This window comes from Haliotis asinina, chromosome 3 (assembly GCF_037392515.1).
Source record: "Haliotis asinina isolate JCU_RB_2024 chromosome 3, JCU_Hal_asi_v2, whole genome shotgun sequence".
Lineage (NCBI taxonomy): Eukaryota > Metazoa > Mollusca > Gastropoda > Lepetellida > Haliotidae > Haliotis > Haliotis asinina.
This window is the reverse complement of record NC_090282.1, coordinates 61,932,605-61,954,295: the sequence shown is the minus strand read 5'-3', so window position 1 is coordinate 61,954,295 and position 21,691 is coordinate 61,932,605. Positions and strand designations below refer to the sequence as shown.

The 21,691-nt window shown below is 37.9% G+C and overlaps 1 protein-coding gene across 1 annotated transcript; it reads right to left on the bottom strand.

Moving 5' to 3' along the window:
* Window positions 1-10,269: 10,269 nt before the first annotated feature.
* On the bottom strand, window positions 10,270-18,816 carry LOC137278290 (homeobox protein orthopedia-like). The gene is made up of 3 exons (XM_067810537.1): window positions 18,744-18,816; window positions 17,901-18,154; window positions 10,270-11,649 (listed from the first exon to the last, which is right to left on the bottom strand). Exons 1-3 carry the CDS (start codon window positions 18,808-18,810, stop codon window positions 11,125-11,127), a joined length of 846 nt encoding a protein of 281 aa, XP_067666638.1. The 5' UTR covers window positions 18,811-18,816; the 3' UTR covers window positions 10,270-11,124.
* Between the last annotated feature and the right edge of the window lie 2,875 nt (window positions 18,817-21,691).

Sequence of the window (21,691 nt, the reverse complement as noted above, 5' to 3'; positions counted from 1 at the left end):
GTCTTGGCTAAATTCCGAGTTTTTTTTATTTATTAATCCTGAGCGGAAACTCCCATTCATTTGCACACATACAGACATTGATCCTTTAGCTATATATCTCTATATGTAACTAGTACCTCATTTACTATACCAATCATATCTATATAACAAACTAGGTCATGTATCATGCCAACCAATTCTATGTATCTAACTACATCTACAGAAGAGACTCTGATGTAGTGGCCGAGGGGATGCCCACATATGTGTGTCTTAATGTCGCAACCACATATTTCACAGAGTTGCGAGGAAGTCCAGGTCCCAGGGCCTAGATTTTCGAAGCTCACTTACCGCTAAGATGGTCGTAAGTTAATGTTAATGTATGGCACTTACGACTATCTTTGAGATAAGAGAGCTTCGAAAATCTAGGCCCAGAATCAGAAAGCTATGGTAACTAAGACTGTGATAAGCCTAGTATGCTACTGTGTAGGAGGTACGACTAGCTTTACGATAACTTTGTGGAACGAGGTCCAGCATCCCATTTGATATTGGTTAGTAATAAACTAAACTAACGTGTACCTTCATTTTCCCAAAGATGTCCCCATCATCTAAAAAATAGATTAGATAATTTCATTTATAAAACAACGTGTCCATGTGAGCAAATGTTTTTAATTCAGCCGACCATTTGCACAATTACATGAATAAAGGTATTCGGTTTTTTTCGTGTTGTTTTTCACTTGTATTTCATTTATCCCCTTTTACACGATGACGACAATGATGATGTCGTTAAAAGACACCCCTAATGAATCACACCCGATTTCTCTACTCAACAGCTGCCCGATGACTATTATGCAAATGGTAAATGTTTTTTGTGAACTAATGCAACTGAAAAAGCTTCCAGACCCTTTAATCCCAGAACGGGTAGAGGGTTTGTTGTAGTGATTCTCATATTTACTTGGTTAATGTAATACAAGATCACAAAGCTTCTCACACAATGATAAAAGAGCTACAGAGTTTCATCATAGTATCACTAACGACAGTTCAATTTGTCCAAATTATGGACATTTACCCGCCAGAATCATCCTGATGATAACCTGATTTCCCGATAGGTTGTTTTTTGCGTGTTTTGAGGATCAGCATTAACGCAGTGACTAGCTTCTATTAATTGTGTAAAAGAAATCGCTGCCTGTCATCGGTGGCAATCAACAACTACAATGGTGTTTATAGCCGTGTTCATTGCTCTTGTTACGAGTGAGAGTAACAGAAAGATACACCATTACAGCTGAAATCAACACATGCTTGCCTCAATTAATTTCAATTCATGGTCATTTAGATGAATTGACAACTTAATGTTTTCTTTAACTGATCTCATAAAGGAAACGATTTGCTCGAATTGGATATGTTATTGACAGTTCGTCCGACAATATTGACTGTAATTCTATTTGAATCACAAACCCTTGATTGCAATCACACAGTGAAACAAAATTATTCGGGATTTTTTTACAAGATCTTCTTTGCTTTGTAAGACCATGTGTGCCGTGCTGTGATAATAAATGTGTTGTGTGCTTTCGTGAATGAGTTGAATTCATGTTCGCAAAATAAGCAAGCATTCAAAGGACATCATAATGTATTTGGGGGTGGGGGGTAGGGGGTTGTCATCGATGACAACATTTTCTTGTGTGTTTGTGTGTCTTAGTGTGTCTCAGTGTTTATGTGTATGTGAAGATGTGTGTCACTGGGTCTGCATGCCTCAATGTGTTATAGTGTGTTTGTGTTTCTGAGTGTGCCTCAGTGTATGTGACTGTCTGCATTCCTCAGTGAGTGTGTCTATGTATGTGACTATGTGTGCCACTGTGTCTATATCCCTCAATTTGTTTCTATGTGTGTGTGTGTATGAGTGAGTTTTGGTGTACGTCAGTGTCTCTTTGTACGTGACTATGTGTGTCACTGCGTCAGTATGCCTCACTGTGTGTTATATATAGTGTGTTTGTTATATATAGTGTGTTTGTGTGTCTTAGTGCGCCTCGGTGGGTCTATGTGTGTGAGTGTCTGTCACTGTGTCTGTATTCCTCAATGTGTGCATGTGTGTGTGTCTCTTATTGTGCATCAGTGTACCTATGTATATAACAATATGTATCACTGTATCTGCATGTCTCAATATCATCGTGTGTGTGTGTGTGTGTGTGTGTGTGCCTTGGTGTACCCCAGTGTGTTTATGTATGCGACTATGTGTGTGACTGTGTCTGTGTGCCTCAATGTCTGTTGGTGTGTTTGTGTGTCTTAGAGTTTCTCAGTGTGTTTATGTATGTGTCTGTGTGTGTGACGGTGTCTGTCTGTATGCATAAAATTGACATTGACTGCATTTACACACATACAAAATCTGTAAAGGTTTGCACTGAATGAAAAATGTAAACATACACAAAATCTGTAAATGCAGACATTGACTGTAACATTTACAAATCGACATAAACTGTGAAGGGTGTCACTGACTGTAACATGTAAACATAGACGCTATCTGTGAAGGGTGTCACTGACTGTAACATGTAAACATAGACATAATCTGTAAAGGGAGACATTGAACGTAACATTTATACGTGCACACAGCCTCTAAATGTTGACATTGTAATACTCCACAAGCACATAGCCCCTAAATGTTGACATTGACTGTAACATGAACACATGCACAAAATCTCCAAATGTTGACAGTGGATGCAAACGTTACACAAGCGCACAGTCTGTACTTAGTTTTAAATAGTTTATTTCAATCGTTCATGAACAAATATGAACTATGAAACAACGCAACCAATGAATGTAGGAGAATTTTTTTAGGTGCTCCTATCTACTATATAAGCACAAATGTACGAGACAGTTTGGCCTCAGATGGACCTGTTTTCTGCTACATCGTAACTCCTTATACAGACCTGCTACTCTGGACGTGATTAACTTCTAGGTTCGAATCCCGCTTCACCAACACCATATTTCTAGGTTTGTCAGGGCTATACCTATAGGGTGGCGGTGCGGTAGCCTACTGGTTACAGCGTTCACTTGTCAGGCCGAATTCGAAGGCTCGGGTTCGATTCCCCTGATGGGTACAATGTGTGTGTGTGTGTGTGCGTGCGAGCGCGCTAGAACCCCAATTCTGGCCTTAATATTGTTGGTATGTTGTTAAAAGTGGCAGAAAATCACACTCTGTCTGTCAGTCAAACCCATGAATGTGGGCCTGCTTTACCTTCCCCATACTAACCTGAATTTTTCAGCACTACCTGGAATGATATCCGTTTCAGAGTTAGACCCAAAGCGCGCACACGGCCATTGTCGTTGTGCATGATGGCGATATCCTTGATGAAATATACATGAGTTGAAGGTTAAGCCCGTGTTTAAATTGATTAATTATCTGTATTTATATTTTCTATTTTGTTGTCTCATGCAGAAACGTTGTTCCAAATATAATCTGAAGCCTGTTCAAGTGATTTTATTATTTTAGTATCATTATGGTTTCTTGTTTTGAGGCCTACCTATCGTCAGGATTTCGTGACAATGCTCTGAAACTGAAACACTATTTACTGTTTAATTTCTTCAAATACTGTGTTCAGTAGCACGTTTTCAAAGCTCTCGTTTTGCTTCTTAATACGAGGCTTAGTCCGTGCCGTTTTGTCAACGAACTCTTAATCCGCTACCGTATTGATCGTGACCGCCATGGGCAATAAGCCCCACCCACTTCATTGATCGACAGTTGTTGAGATACTGTTTAGACAACGACGAGAGTCGTGTCACAGGTGCAGGAGCTCCGGCCTTCATAGTCTCCTTACACCCTTTCATAAACTCTTCACACCGTTATTGTTTGAGAGGTAATAATGCCGTTATTTGATATTTCCAATCACAAACGGACAATAGCAGCGACAATATTGTTGTCTTTATATACAACACGTCACAACACTAGATTAATGACACAAGGGGCCGAGAACTCGCGTCGCTTCGCTGGTCCCTTACGATACTCAACTTCCGGTTTAGTTTAATTAAGTGTATTCAACGAGCGCGAGAGATATCCGTTAGACAAAATCAATTTCATTTATGCGTGTCTTTCAGTTTAGTCAAACTGTTCAATGTGAGCGGAATTTGAGGACGGTGCCTCACAGAAGACACAATGAATACAGGCTTCATTGTCAAATTTATTCAAGTTAGCCTGAATATCTCGAAGGGGACTTCACTGTGGCCGGATGTGTAATATCGTTACGGTTGATGACAGTGTTTAAGCTTAATATTAACCCCTGGTAATTAGGCCGTTCCAGTCTCCCACAATAGGAAGACTGAGCGTGAAAAATGTCGACAGTATTTCATGTTGATGAATTATTTGGCACCCATGAATAACTTTTATTAGTTTAATAGCAGTTAAGATTTGTGGGTATTTAAATGTGTTTTCCTCCCTTCGAGTCAGGATATTAGTCAATTTCTTCGCTTAATGTCCGCACTGTGCTACAAGCCTATTACGTCTCTATGAAGATAGGGTAAAGAGATCCAATAACTTAACTGATTTAACAAACTAAGAGCCAAGCCGCCCCTTCTGCCCCCATTTGTATTTTTTTTATTATCATCTTTATGTTTCATTCCTAACTGTTGCTCAAAACATAGTTGTGCAAAACAATGAACCCATGTTCAAGTATCTCCGTCTTACAACCTTAAAAGTAATTTCAGATAGGTTTGTTTTTGACAATAAGAAAACAATATAAGCAACACAAAAATAAACAAATTTGAATTTCATGCCACCATCAAAAGAAAATAAAGATAAAGTTGCAAAGTAATTGTTAAAACCTTTCTGATGCTTTAATTTATTTCTTACAAAGCTCCCATTACTTCTGATTGTTCCATTGATGAAGTAAACCGATTATGCCAATCTTTGTTTTACACTGTTTAAAGGTTCTTGTTTTCATTTCCTTCATCGCGTGATGTTCTATATAAGCAGTGTATGTTGAAATGCAACACATAATTCACCTCAAATCAGTAAACCTGGTACGCTGGTGTTTCTTCTAGACATTTCTAAATTGTCAAATTCTGACTATGGTATCTTTAAAACGAACATCTACGGTATTCTTAAAATGACCACAAGGAAAATATCTGCACCTGCACATTTTGTTAATTGTCGGCTCGGGTAACACTCCTGCGTCGAGAGAAGCATATACTAGTAGCGTATTTATCTTGCCGTCATGTTAAATGCCCAAAATAACATTTTATTTTTAAGATCGCTACCGAGTATGTGACATGCACAGCAAAATGGCGTCTGTCTCTCTACTGGATTTTAAAACATATCCCGACAAGTTTGAAACTGCAATGAACATGGTTAGTTATGTTTAAGTTGAGTGTGCAAATGATTCAATGTAAAAACTAGTCCAAATAATACACTGAAAATCGGTAAAATAAATATGTACTTCGTGAACTATAAAAAACAGCTAATCGAACAGGTTTCGAGCTCACTGCATTGCATGCGTCATATTATGACATCATACGGTATCATACAGCAATACAGCTTCTCGGTGGGGAGTTTGGCGGTTACCGTGGCAGCGGGTAATAAATTTATATTTTCCATCCCTGGGAGTTTTCACACGGAATTTTTTAACGGATCAATGACTAATGAAACCAAAGTATTTTATATGAATGTAAGATCATTTGTGGTAAGTTCCTCTTCCTCTTCAACACCATTTCACATTTCATATTTGGGCATGGCAGTGATAATTGTTCCTACGTATACATCATATATGCGAAGCAAACGACATTAGCAGCCCGGTAAAAAAAATGTTCTGTGATCCTCAGCTTCCTGGGGAGAATACAACCGTCAGGCCCCGAGTGATCTGATTTGCGTTCACATTACAATATCATACAACATGCGTATCACCGACATATATACATTTAGAATTAAAATTGTGACGGATCTGTATTTCGCAGATAAAACATCACTACTCAAATGTAAGTTACATTCTCATTTGTGTCTTCTAAAATGTAAAGTAAACGGTTTTGTCACTATCCAGGTGAAGAAATGTCAACACAGTTTCATGCCTTTGTCTGCATACAATAGCAAATGAATTATCTGAACGTATAGTGTTGTCCTATTAAATAAATGTTTGTGAAGACGTCCCAGTAAATGTCTGTATTGCATGTTGTCATCGCATTGTGATTAAATATTTTCTGCTGTTGCTATTAGCAACGCGATGTTATGGTACCGCCTGAATAATAGCAATACATCTCATGGCATTTTCTTTGAAAGGGTCAAATTTCATCATGTTATCACATATCATGACAGATATATTTCATACTTTTGACAAAGAATTGATATTGAGCATATTGGTGTAAAGAATAACGAAAATATTGGATTTAAAACAAACTTGTTTTAAAACAAACTGAAACCAAAAAAGTGTGCACGTGGTGTGTCAAATGATATCATGATAATAAAATTCAAGGACTCCAGACTCCAATAACAACTCTTGCCTCTCCCTCAGACACCGAATACACCACCAATATTAATCAAAGTATTCATCAGTGAAGTCGGCAAGTTTACTAAAACCATCCATGACTTATCCCATGGATCATGTAAGTTCAAATATATACCTGTATTCAAACAGTCATCAGTTTGCGAGAAGTCATTTTCTTTGTTGTATACACCCGTGTCCACTTTCTCCAAAGACTACTGAGAACTAGTCGCGAGGCAATCAATCCGCTTTCAGTAACATACCTTCAAAAGATGACAGGATGACATTGTAAAACATTATGTTGCTTTTTAGCACAATAATGAAATCATTCTGCCCCCAATTCCAGGCATATGCGTTTGTTCTGTGCAAGACGACCGTTTCAAACCTAATTTTCTTGACTTTCAGAAACAAAACTTATTATGAAACTTCGTGGCAAATGGTAAAAACACACTTAATGGTAATCAATCACATCTCAACTGAAGAAATTGCAAATTGGGAATGATGTGCAATCCTGCCATCCACATAATTTAATTATCTGATGCCAATTTTCAAGACGCATATTTCACCGAGAACCATTAATGAGCGTATTAAATGTATGATAAAAATCAGACTATAGCATACTGTCGAAGTAACAGATTGTAATGAGTAGTCAGTCACAATATATCATTTTGAAATCGACTGTAAGTTGGAGTGAAATTCAGAGTGTGCAAAATTGTGAATTTATGATATATTTGTCAAATGTATATTCAACACACGAGAATAAGATAAATAGTAATGATAAATAGTAAATAATAGTCTGGTGGGATTGGTAATGAGTAGAGATCGCCATTTTATTCGCCGCCGCAAGAAGGAACATGTTGGTTTATGCCACGATATGAACATGCCCTGTAAACAGTAAAATCTTGTCTAAACAAACCCGAAGAGCGCTTAGTAGGACCAGCGTGGGTGAATAATATTCAGTCACAGTGAGAGCCATCTGGAAAACTGTAAAGTTTTTAGTCGGTTAGGTTGTTTTGTTTAGAATGTCTTTTGCATTCATAAACACCTTTGCACATTTTTATATTTATGTAACTTCCATATGTACATACATGTATATCTTTATTACACGTACCATTATTATTTATGAATATTGATCATTATTATTTTGAAATTAAATCACCGAATGGTTTAAACACCAGTATTCTATACTTGGTACATTTTCTGAGAATGTAATTTGTAAAATATTACGCATTTAGAAACATATTCTCTTTGTTATATCCTATCATATCTCGACATTAACAGTTGTGCTTGTAATTGATATTTTAGCAACACCATGGCGGGATACACCAGAAATGGTTGCGTACATTTACCCATATTTGGAACAGAACCAGAGCCTATGGGTACCCAGCGCGAACAGATACCGACTGATGACAAACTCTACTTTGGTAATTTACAAAGAAGGGAGTCAGATATTCCGTTTGCCGTTTCAAGGTGTTGAACAAGTGAGGTATAATACACCTGCGTTCATCCAGTACAGTTGCGGATGACACGCGCACCCTGCAGGAATTAAGTACAGGTATAGTGATTTCCTTGCCGGTAGCTCAGAACATGTGTACCTTGTTCGTGAACACCTGGTGTCATAACTGATTTTCAGTCCATCCATATGCGTTTGCCCTCGACGTCAAAGGGATTCAATTTCTGGGGACGGTAAAGCATGGGTATTCGTTTACGTTGACTATCGTATATTTCATTTTCATGTCGGCAATTTGCAACAACAATCTAGTGTAGTCTAATGGTTAGAGCGATCTCGATTTCCCATATGTATACTAAATGTGGAGTCTGTTTCTGCTGTCCTCCACCGTGATATTGCTGGAATATTGTTAAAAGCGGCCATGATATTGCTGGAATATTGCTAAAAGCGGCCATGATATTGCTGGAATATTGCTAAAAGCGGCCTTGATATTGCTGGAATACTGTTAAAAGCGGCCATGATATTGCTGGAATATTGTTAAAAGCGGCGTAAACCTATTCTCACTCACCGTAATGTGGACCATGCGTAGATCGATACCGACGATGCCCCAAAACGGCCTGTTTTGTCAAGACCAAAACAGATTCTCCTCATGCATACAATGTGGGAGGACACACAAGTACACGAGTACACGAGGACGTTCGTTAACCCATACGTACATAGCGCATATTTATCACACTGAGTTATTATCAAGCGTGGCACTGTTAGTGTTGATTTTATTTGAACAGACATATGTGATCTATATTCAGCGTATAAGGTTATTTTGTCTTCACTGAAGGATACATTTAAAGATATTTTCTAAAACAGTTGCATTATCAATTCAAATATATTTGGTAATGCAACTGTTTTCAAAAACAATATCTTTAAATCGCGTAGTTTGTAACAATATTCAGACCTTTCCTTTTCGTTTGCCACTATCCGATTGCAAATATAATATACGCTTCTGTTTATGAATCGCTTTTGTGATCATCACGACACCGGGTGTTTACGAAAAGGTCTGCTCAAACAGTCACACCACCTGCTCGTCAAACACAAACCAAAGAACTGAACACAGGATGATTAATACCAAATGGTCTGCTCCTACAGCCAAATCACTCGTCACTCACATGCCAAAGAATATGAACACCGGGTGTAAACAAAAGGGTCGGCATATACAGCCACACCACTTACTCGCCACACACGTCATGGAATGTGAACACCCTCGGTCAATTAGAAAAAATACCACATTAATACGTTATTAAATTTGCATAAATAACACGAATGAGATGGGATAAGCGAAATATCCTTCTTGTTTATGATACATAGTGAGTGAGTTTAGTCTTACGCCGCTTTCAGCAATATTCCAGCAATATCACGGTTGGGGACACCAGAAGTGGGTTCCACATCTTGTTCACATGTTGGGAATTGAACCCGGGCCTTCGGCGTGACGAGTGAACGCTTTGACCACTTGGTTATCCCATTGCTCCGATGTATGGTGAGTTCATATCTCTAAAGACGATTTCATCATCGATGTTGGACAAAGAGGAACTGATGTGGAATTCGTACCAATGTCGTGTTAATTCATATTTGCTTCACAGATAAAAATGGGTATATTGTTTATACTATCTGATCCATAATCAACGAATGAAACCGAAAACAAATGGTAAAACAATTTTCTTACGTAGAAGAAAGAAACAACGGCATTAAATCACTTGTTATATATTTTGTCCTTTTGTCCTTTCTCTGTATCAGTAATCTCTGGTCATGTTATACCAGATCTAGAGATCATGTTATTGTAATACCAGAGGGTCATTGTTGTTATATACCAGATCTAGAGATCATTGTTATTGTAATACCAGAGGATCATTGTTTTTATATACCAGATCTAGAGATCATGTTATTGTAATACCAGAGGATCATTGTTTTTATATACCAGATCTAGAGATCATGTTATTGTAATACCAGAGGATCATTGTTTTTATATACCAGATCTAGAGATCATGTTATTGTAATACCAGAGGGTCATTGTTGTTATATACCAGATCTAGAGATCATTGTTATTGTAATACCAGAGGATCATTGTTTTTATATACCAGATCTAGAGATCATTGTTATTGTAATACCAGAGGATCATTGTTTTTATATACCAGATCTAGAGATCATGTTATTGTAATACCAGAGGGATATGTTGTTATATAAATGATTAAATATAAATATTCTCTGATTACATCATAAGATATATCACATGGAAGGCGGTGTTTTTTCACATATTTTGTTAAACATAATTTTACTGTTCATGTCAATAATATTTTTTGGTAACTGAAAAGTAAAACCAACTCTGACACAGTGTGCTATTTTATACATTTTATTCCATGTTTGGAATGTTTCAATAAATAGTACTTCTATACAAGCTGTAAACATACATGATCCATGATGCTTATAATAGTGAAGTTCGTATCTGTATAATAAATAAACGACATATACATAAGTATGTAAACAACATTTTATACAATTAATATGATGACATGACTAGATAAGAGGACTCTTAAAACGTAGGTGTCATAACCCGCTTAGACATTCTTATGTGCCAGTGAGAAAGTGCTGGTTTCAAACTGTACAACGATGTTTGGGAATGTTATATATAATCTCCTTGTATAAAAAGTAGTGAGTACTATTGCCCTGTAATATTACATGAACATGACCTTCAAATTTATGGAATGATGACGGTAAGTATCTTGAAATATGTGTCTAGTTGTGTTATATCTCGCTTGGATATTTGAACTTGTAAATACAAAACATAACTTCTACTGAAAATACAATACGATCGCGAATTAGCAAATTAAGTTGGAATTCAACTACGGAAGTGTTTCTGTAAAGGGGACTTCTACTCATACCCAGCTTTCTTCCCTTGATGAGAGAAGATGATCTAAGCACAACAGTCACAAATTTAAACAGAACTAAAGACTGGTACAACTTGTACAAACAACATAGTTCAAACAGCACTTATTCGGCTCATCCACCAAACCGTGGGTACTGCGCGTCACTAGTGTCAGGTAGGGAATGTCTACTTGTGGGTCAAGTCCGATCTCCCATAGGATGTGAGAATTGCAGTTACAATTCGATTCCGCTGGACCATGACTAGAAGAAGGCTGAGCCGCTTTGGATCTACACCAATATTTTTGTCATCTCTGCTGCCTGTCATTGTCAGCGGAATCCGGTAATTGAGGCAGTATGTTCCAGGGCCTTCCGTCTCAGTTGGGCGATGCTTGTCCCTCGCCAAGCATCATCAATTTCTGGCATGCCACAAGTCATCTGGGATGAGGGGAGGGAAGGAGATGGAGAGTTTCCGGTCAGGGGTGATGCACATGATGATGCCGCCATGCCGTAAGAAGTGTTATAGATAGGACTTCCGTTTGACACTGTTAAGCCGTTGCCAAGAGACACTGAAGGGTTGCAAAGACCCATTGGAACCTGTGAGGATAGAGACTGCGCTGTGACTTGACGTGGTAATGTTGCTGACAAAGACAGATGGTTGACGTTGCCATTCATGTGACTACCGATTTGGGACATCCCCCATCGGCTTTCCGAAGGAGGAAAAGCGCAGAGAGAGTCCCCCATTGTACCAAAGGGAGATAATCCTGTCGATGGCAACAGAGCGCCGGGGGTACGAAAAACGTTTGTGGCCTTCTTCCTCTTCTTCCATTTAGCCCGCCGGTTCTGGAACCAGACCTGGAACATGAGAACAGCAATTGTCATATCTGTCACAATCATGACATTATTACACGCACTTTGATATGTATGAGCCCGGAAATGAGTAGAAAGCCTCCTTTGAAATAGGCTTTTAAATTGTCGAAAAGTTTGTTAGATTAATGTTCGAAAATCACGTGTCCTTGTTAAAAACATGGAAGTGTCGTAATGCGGCAGGTATATGGAGTAAACGCTCAAGTGGGATGAAATGCGCTTGTGATACTTTCACCTGGCACTGTGAAAAAAGACAACTTCACCTCCACTCTTTCACCCAACTTTAATTCATAATGGCATTATTGTCTTCAGGTTCAAGCATCAATAACGTCAGTCACCTGACTTAAAAACATATTTTTCATTTTCAAAAACCCATAAGAAGAAATTCAATACAGTTGAATCTATTGGCGAATCATTGTTTGCAATAATTGAACTCTATGACTTCATGTCGATCTCCCAGCAGGGCCGGGCGTAATTTCGTCCTTTCTCTAAGTAACGACTGATAGGCGACATACACAATGACTGTATCAAGGTTCAATAAAGCCCCATGGAGTTGTATATAAACTGATAATTAAGCCAGTGTTATTGCCAGCTCTCTCATTATCATAGAAGGATGTGATTGATGTGTAGACGGGGGACAAGGCTAAGCTAGGACAGAGGGGTGTCGATAATCACACGGCAATGCATGCTGGGAGTTTAATTAGACATTCAGGATAGTTCCCGCTCCTATTGAGGGTCATTACAATAATGTCCCTTGTGAGACGGATGTATTTGTAGTTTCATTATGTCGCAACAGTGCGGAGGCAAAAGACAAGTAGAGGTCGCACCGCCCAGATTCATGTGATAATGAGTGAAATACGACGGAAAATAATGTTGTTATTCGTAAAAGATTGTTTAGGTAGATTTCGTGGTTGGGTGCCATATGTTTTGCTTGAATGTCGCATCGACAGGCTAGGATGGAAAGATGAATTAATTTGTCAGAAAACAAACAATTTGACATTGTTCTTTGGACGGTATTTTAATAGATGGCGCTGCGATCTGACAGGGAAGTACTATGGGTCTGTCAACATCCAATGTTCTGGCATCAGAGCACAACAGTAAACATTAGAAGTTGAGTGATCAAATTGCGTTCGTTGTCAAAGATTCATAATTCACTGCTTGTTAACTTGTTTTCGCTGACTGACTTTCTGTTAAAATAATTATCATAATTTGTTTGTACAATTTGAATCTTGTCAGAATGATTTAGTGTTAGATATTGATCTGTATTTCCTCGACCCAATAGTTCACTCTTTATTTATGAGTGAAAAGTATCACATCTTTCTTTCATAATATTTCATTCTTGCCCTTTCCAACAAGTTGAGATAATTACTTTTTAAAATCGTTAAATATTTTCAAAATATATGGAGAGTAAGCTCAATCTAAAAATATACATAAGTGTATAGTTCTGCATGCTGACTTAATTCAGAATATATTTTGCATTAATTTTAAATTTGATCCCTCTAAATGCTGAAACATTCAAATGAGTTACGTAAACTGAAAGTCAAAGATGCTTGATAATTGAACGTCATTCATCATCGCGCTTTATACTCTTTTACAACCGACCATTCCAATATTTAAGGGTTAATTGAAGACCGCTCTCTGGGCGCTAATCTATTTACGTCATGCATACAATGACCACGGCCATTAATTAATGACATCGCCAAATATTTCATTTGATTAATTAATCTCTGACTTTGACAAACTTAACCAGGCGAGTGGTGACATCTTATCTAAGACCTTTGCACGAAATTATCAATACATTAGCGATAATTTGCAAATATTTGATTTTCATAACACTAAACATTGTCAGCCATCAACTGCATTTGTGTTCTGGCTAAATATATTTAATCATCTATCACGTGGCTAGCAATTGTCGTTGAGCGCTTCCTAGATCAGCATATCTAATGGCATCAGGCCTTTCCTCCCTTTTGTTCAGCGGCGAACTAATTGATTCTGATTGGCTGGTCACTCGCTTGCACGTGCGTGCTCTTAACGCGCACAATCCGCAAAACGATCACATGTTTGCTCAGAGACTGATCGGACGTTTCGATGACAAACAAGCCTGGTTGTTTCCTTTTATTTTTGCTTCATCATTTGTTGGACCACTTGCCACGATAATCGGCATATTTAATGATATAATTAGTCAACTTAATAACATTGCCCATTGTGGCTTGATAGCCTCCAGAAATCAAGAAGTGCAACCTCTTATGTTGTCAGACTCTAAAATACGTTGCAAATTGGGGAATTGAAATGATGGACAAAAATAAAACAATCTTAATAGAAATTATGATTAGTTTAGACACTGCGTCAACCGCCTTGAGATATTGGTTGAGCAAGAACCACTGTGGAACAGTGTAAGGGAAGAACTATAATTCTCTTCCAATATTGATGCAAGGTCTACAAAAGTGAACCCCACCAAAAACATATAAATTTGGTGTTGGAGATAGAACGAAAAAAGATCACAGTAATAAACATTAAAACGAACTAAGGATGAGAAGTATAATTAGAGGTCTTAAGATGAATTTAAAGAAGAAAAGAAAACATTCTTCCATGTTTTGCGTATACATTTCATAAATAAATTATATTTTCGTTCACTTACTTTATACACAATTTCTTTCTGCTTCGCGTTTAGTCATGCAAATACCTTGCAAAATACTCTTAATTCAAGCATTAACGTACACACACAGTGAAAATGGTTATAATTCTGGAGGAAAATGTTTCACGGACTTACAGAAATATGAAGATTCAATAAATATCTAAAGGTTTCGACATAAAATCATTCATAAAATCATTTTTACAATTATAATGTGTACGAACGACCCATGCATGTGTATCAGTATAGTGAAATATTAAACTTATCATGAGATGATCCTCACTACGGCGGTATTAACTTATCATAAGCGAACGGTTTCGCAGAAAAAGGGATGATGTTTTTTTATGAACGTATAACTGTAAAACTAAAATGCGAAGACGACAGAGAGCCAGAGGATCCGTTCGTAAGGGATGGAGGAACAGATCACGTTCTCAACTGAAACAATGGACTTGATTATTCGTCCACACTCTCCCGCCCTCGTGGAATTCTGGGATCATAACGTGTTAAACTAATTCACGCACAAAAATAAGTTGTCTACGCATTCGCTTTCTTGTATTTCAAGTAATGTTTAATAGCCCAGAAAATAGATGAATTGCAAATAAATGTGGCAGGGTTACATCGGATAAAGGCTTGTGAATGCCCCTAGTCTAGCAGAAAATTATCTCAATCATCCCTGCTAGAACGGTCGTGGCACTGACTTTAAAACGCAAAGAGTCGGTCCGAGGTTTCAAAAGTCGTGATATCAATTCAGTTTGAAATGGCTATTTAGGATTAATTACTGCGTTAACGATCTTACGGCAAGCGGGCTCTATCTGTAGTCCCTCGTGGGACACACTCGTGCCGGCAACATTGACAGCACGCGCGGGCTGCGTCCCACCGCACGCGAAACGGGAATAAGTGGGGACGGAATTCTGTCCTCGATCTCGACTCCTGGTCGACTAAACTGATCTCTAGCGACTGAAAACGAGGAAGGGAGTCCGCGGTGGTTAATATCTTCATTATAGAGGTGTCAAAACCGAATCTTCAACGCATTTTCAATGAAAATATAATAATCTCAATGCAAATGCACAGTCTCGGATTGCGTGCTAGCGATGGGGAAAGCCCCTGACGGCCCCAAGACTGGAAAAGCGACTTCCAGGAGGCTGTAGATGAACATCTTACTCAACAACCTTACCGTTACAACGCTGCGAAAATTTTCGTAAATTATTTTCTAAACGAGAGTTTTTTAAGGATCGAATTTATCCCCCTTGTGTAACCGAACGTTATTAGATGGGTTTTTTTTAAATGTCAAACACTACACCAAAGAGATGCATGCATACAGTACGCATATGACGCTACCGACACCGTTGATATTATTTGATGAAACGAGTACGTTTAACACAGTGCAAGCATCACAACAAACACAATCAAACGAACGCTTACACACAATTTTAAAAAAACCCGTTTAGCCATATGTGTGCCATTACTTTCAGTCTGATTATTTTTCATTCTGTTTATTATATTGAGTTCTGTATTCTTCTATTGCCACATATTGTTCAGGCGAACCTTGCTATATTAACACCTTAACTAAATCCAAAGCCGGTGTAAATAAATCTAAGTATGCTCTACAGATACGGGTACATTATTACAACAATTCACAAACGATGACCTATGTCAAACTAAGCGAGGCAATGACTTTTCTTGACAATTGTCACACAAACTTCATCGCTCATTAATATCCTTCTTGTTTATACTTACTCGGAGATTTCAAAACCCGTCTTGTTTACTTTTTATGATCTACTGTATAATTTTTATCGAGTCAATTCTTAATTTGAGAATGTAGGTTGAGAATTATGAGTTTTACACCCATTAACACTATCCGTGTTTCAGTTGGGGCTCAGAATACACATGTGCATTAAGTATCTCAGCGCATCCACAAAGAAAAATCAACGATGGTCAAAACCTTAAGATAATAATTATTATACATGTGAAATCTTTTTCCCTCTACCACACTCCACGGTTCTCTATATCAAATCTTATTCTGAAGTAGCAAAATATATTTCCAAATGAACAGCAAACCCAGTGTGTCAGTTACTCAATCCTCAGCTAAAAATGCATCCATACGGATATATGATCACAACTGTTCGCAACCGATGATCTTTGTCGAACTAAGCGAGGAAAGAACATTTACTGATAATTGTCACACAAACCTCATCACATATTAATATATTTCTTCTTCGCCATTTCCTCAGCGATATACGTTTTCATTAACATGTTCATATAATAAATGTCTTCAATTGCACACCTATTGTCAGTTATTACTGTCACTGATAACTAGGGTTTTATTTAATGGCTGATGTTTGAGATATTTTTTAATAAACCAGCAGTACTAAATTAATTTTGTTACACAACCAAACATTTTTAAAGTGTTACATTTTCTATACAAAATGTTTCAGGAAATGCTCAAATTATTCACATTATATGTAACGCTAGGTACGGGAAAACATGTCATTAATATTCACTGAATTTATTTTGAATGTGAAAAACGTAGAAAATTATCCACACTTTTACATCTGGGTATCGCAAACATACGTACAAATCCGATGATGTTTATTTATTCATATGGACTTGGTCATTCATCTAAATATCAGTACCATGTATTTTTCCCTGAGAAATATGTGAGAAACAAATCTTCGGATGTACATTCAAGAAGAAATTAATTGAGTCATGTTTCCCATGGATACCTGGCAAAGGCGTTGACAGCCGCATGTTTAAACGACAGGTAAATACATACAGAGGCTTTCAGTGGTGAAATATACCTCACACGGTAGGACTTGTCGCTAATGGATATGGTTGGAGAAACCGTGACACCGGAAAGCAAATACGTCAGTTTCCTTGTAAAGCAGTGTTACATAATCACTATAAAACCGGTAATTGTTGTTTATTTGCTTTAGCACTCGTGTGTACGTTGTACTGAGGAATAAACACAGTACTAATTATTTCTCTTAAAACTGTTTATGTTATGGTGTGTTTATTACTTGCCGAGTGCGCATATTTTACCAATATTTTTTTAAACTGTTAATTTGTTGTTATGATATGAATTATTTAGCACAAGTAACAATGAAAGTATGACATTGTACAGACAAATAATTATCTTTTATAAGTATAACATCCTCGTGTATACCATGATGTAAATTCTAAAAATCAAATTTGAACCTTCCACACATGATACGTTAATATTTTTTATAAATGTTTGGGCTGATAAAATGATTTCGTTGAATACCAGTGACAATACACAATTATCTCACGTGTCTAATGATGACGAAGTGAAGAAATGCGTTTCTGTCCACTGAGAATATCAAATCTAAAAGTGTTTATTTGCTACACTATCATTTTCAATCAGATATTCAGTGTTTTGAACAAGAAGGATTATCCTGCATAATCCCAGAAGGAAATGTACTAGATAATATATATTTGGTACACTGTCATTTTCAGTGTGGTGCTGGGGGATGTTTCGAACAAGTAGGATTGTATTCAGCAGCATCACAGGAGGATATGCATCCGATAATATATATCATTTTCAATCTGATATTCGGCGTGTAAAAATACATAGTAAAAATACACATACCTGCACTCTTGATTCCGTGAGACCGATTCGAAGGGCCAGTTCTTCTCTCATGAAGATATCTGGGTAGTGCGTTTTCGCAAAGCTTCGTTCCAGCTCGTTGAGTTGTGCGGGGGTGAACCGAGTTCGATGTCGCTTTTGTTTAGCGGGTTTGTCTCCTCCGTCGTTTGGGGAAGATAGCTGTGTTTGTTCGATGGGGCTTCCTCCATCCCGCCGGTCCGTGTTATCTTTCATCTTTAGGCCGTCGTCCTTCAACACTGAAACCAAAGGCAGGTATCTTCACAAGAGTGTAAGTAAGACTCCAAACAGGTAGATTCCTTGAGTACATCATTTTGCCGAAATGCATGAGTAAAGAAATATTTCTCTGTGAGGATTTCGTTTCTGTATCCAATGAGTTTCGGCAGGGTTCCAATATTACAGCAAGCCCGATTCAGTAAGGCTGAAAATGTTTGGCATTTGACTTCAACGTCGCCTAGCGTTACACGCTGGAGAGTGGAATTGCAAACAAGGTACTAAGTATTTTATTCCCTGCCCCGTCACATATAAATTGAAAATGCATAAATCAGCTAAATATGGGCAATATATCGCAATGAACACCCCTGTAGCGCTGCAAACTGACTTCTACGATGAGTGACACTTTAAGAGGCGATCTCATATCGAAACAGTTAGTTGTAAACGAGCAGAAATTGGTACGTGCAGATTTAATTTTAGAAGAAATGAATTAAATCAAGCGCCGGTCCTATCAGCGGCCAGGCCCATAATAGTCCAAATGAGCAGAATTAGCGACCCAGGCTAATAACGGCCAATTTGGCAAAACAATAGGTGGGTTGAAGAAGCATAGCCTACCTGATGGCGAACTCGTCAATGTCGTGTCGGAGATTGTGAGATGGGTAGATGCATGTTCTCTGTTCATCGTGAAATGCGTAATGAGGAACAGACTCACAGACTTAATATAATAAGCCTTTACTTCACTCGCTATCTGCCGCTTTCTTTGAAGCATGTAATCCCTGCTCGCCGATTGGTTAGTTTTCATCAAGAGGCCACGCCCCATTATCCGATGACTCGCATTCAACACCTCCACCAAACGGCTAGGGACGTTTATTGCGGCTGATTGAATTGTCGTTTACAATGGTATGGACATATGAATATAGCTTGCCGAAAGTCTGAGATGTAGTTTAACAAGGTAATAAAACTTTCCATCACCTTTTTGCCAGGGTAATCAAAGAGCGCGACTTACCGAGTTTCCTAGCGCGTGTGCAGCTCGAGGATGAATGACTGTGATTACTTGCTAAATCATTTTATTGCCCAAGCAATCATAAAACAATGTTTTACTGTTTTTCCTTGTTAACAAGCATTTTCCGGGAAATGGACAGTGCCATATGTATCCGGTCCACTATACGATACATATTTATTACACACGTGGTCATAAAACATCTTGCAGAAAAAACAGTACCGATCACAGAAAGTTGAGTGCATTAACTGGTAACAAAGAACTGACCAGAGGTCAGAGAATGTTGGTGAAAGGTTGGAGGGCCGGCACGTGGGCAGTTATCACCTGCTGTAGAATTTCTTAAACAATACCGCTACAATACACGTGACTATAACTTGTGAGCCTCCCCGATGAGCTGATAATACCTATCACATTTACTACTAGGACTCACGGAAATTCACGTTTTCTTGACACACAGATTCACGATGACTTATACCTTCGCGCAACAACTTGATATTAGTTTTAATAAACAGATATTTGTTTCTTTGTCTACAAGTATTTTGCTTTAGTTTGCACTATTCATAACTAAATAAAGAACATTTGCCCAATCCGTATAATCTGTAACGTGAAATACTAGCCTCGAGACAACACGTACACACGATTTGTAGCTGTGGTCATTGCTGACATATTCTTTAGCACGTGAAAAACAGTAATCACAAATTCTTGCGTGTTAAATTCATTGTAAATAGCATAAAGTTATCAAGATATTTATGATGGTACAATTAAACGCGTGTTCAAAGATGTAAGATCTGTAAAACCTGCACCGATGCATTGCAAATTGTATTTCTTAATTTGCAGTACATCTTTGAACTGTATAATTAACACAATAACTTCAGTATGAGTACATATAACATGAAAATAATAATACGAGTATTAGAATAACAATATTATTAAACAATATTGCTAGACAACCAGTGTTGTGTATCCAAATCTGGAAACTGACCTCGCCTCACTATTTGCGTTTTCAATGTGACAAGGCTACAAGCATGAAGCATGAATCCACCCTACCTAGACATTTCTTCAGCTCACCAACGTAACTGTGTTTTAAGCATAATGGCTGTTCACAAGAAACATGATATGACATCAGATAAATAAATCCATGAACTAGAAGCCGAGATCACAGTTCCCATTCTGTATTTGCTGGTATTTATGTGAGAAAATATTCTAATAAGACATATGCTAATGTGTCTTTCTCAGTCATGTTGTGTTATTGTACATAAATCTAGTCATGTGAGGGTGGATTTGGATAACAGTGGTGATAATGAGTTTTTCTCGTGGTCACGAAATCAGATAGTATCTATTCATAAACTCGGGTAATGAGAAAACTGATTCGACATTCCCGATAAACATTTAGTTCTGAATTATGTTATTTGATAACAGATGTTTTCTTCGAAGTAAACACCATGCGATGTCCCACTGTCCCTTTGTTCTAATGTCTCACCATTACTGAACTTTCATAACAATGGTAAATTGTCCCGTGGACATAAGTGTTTTATGTATTTACTCGTTTTGTTGCAAAAGAAGACATTTAACCGTTGTAGACTTGGTAATCTGTGGCTCATGATTGCGGTACGTTTGCAAACCCAGGTGTTATTTATCATTCTTATTTTGCATTCTTATTTGATTTCAATAAATGATTGAATGCCTATTGATTTTCAGCAATGGTTGTCCATGAACGTCATGTGATAACGGTGACGACTACGGAAAAGTTTGAATAACCATAGTGACGGATGTTCTCTTTAACCACAGTCACGCACACACGTGTGTGCGTATCTAGGTATGTGTGTGTAGGTGTGTGTGTGTGTGCATGCGTGTGGTGTGTTGGTATGTAGGTGGTGTGTGTGTATGTGTGTCTGCCTCTCTCTCTCTCTCTGTGTGTGTGTGTGTGTGTGTGTGTGTGTGTGTGTGTGTGTGTGTGTGACATAACATTTATGCATGCACATCTATTAAATGTTTTTGAAAATAAGGTTGACATTGTCGGTACCGCAAAATGGACACTGATTTTAGCAGACATTTTTTATTGCACCTTCCATCCACGTGAGACGATACGTAAAGCTCCCTATTCCTTTCCGGGTTTCAACTTGGATAATATCTACTAATATACCTCTTTGTCCCTTGACTTGTTTATTTTGTCCTTGTGCTAGAGTTGTCATTACTTGTAAATTATGTGGCTACGACTTATACTATGTGAATGACCCAGTAATGTTACAATTTGCCAACTTGAGACTGCATGTTGGATGCAGTTTCAAAGTTTTGGTTTGAATAACCATAGTGACGGATGTTCCCTTTAACCACAAACAGTCACGCACACACGTGTGTGCGTATCTAGGTATGTATGTGTAGGTGTGTGTGTGTGTGTGTGTGTGTGTGTGTGTGTGCATGCGTGTGGTGTGTTGGTATGTAGGTGGTGTGTGTGTATGTGTGTCTCTCTGTCTGTCTCTCTGTCTGTCTCTCTCTCTCTCTCTGTGACATAACATTTATGTATGCACATCTATTAAATGTTTTTGAAAATAATGTTATCTGT

What these genes read in the sequence shown, in the direction of transcription:
- LOC137278290 (XM_067810537.1), bottom strand. Translation starts at nt 18,810, where the DNA reads ATGAACAGAGAACATGCATCTACCCATCTCACAATCTCCGACACGACA. An exon ending in ATTGACGAGTTCGCCATCAG is followed by an intron (nt 18,155 to 18,743) that starts GTAGGCTATGCT and finishes CTTTGGTTTCAG; the next exon opens with TGTTGAAGGACGACGGCCTA. An exon ending in TCACGGAATCAAGAGTGCAG is followed by an intron (nt 11,650 to 17,900) that starts GTATGTGTATTT and finishes CTCATGTTCCAG; the next exon opens with GTCTGGTTCCAGAACCGGCG.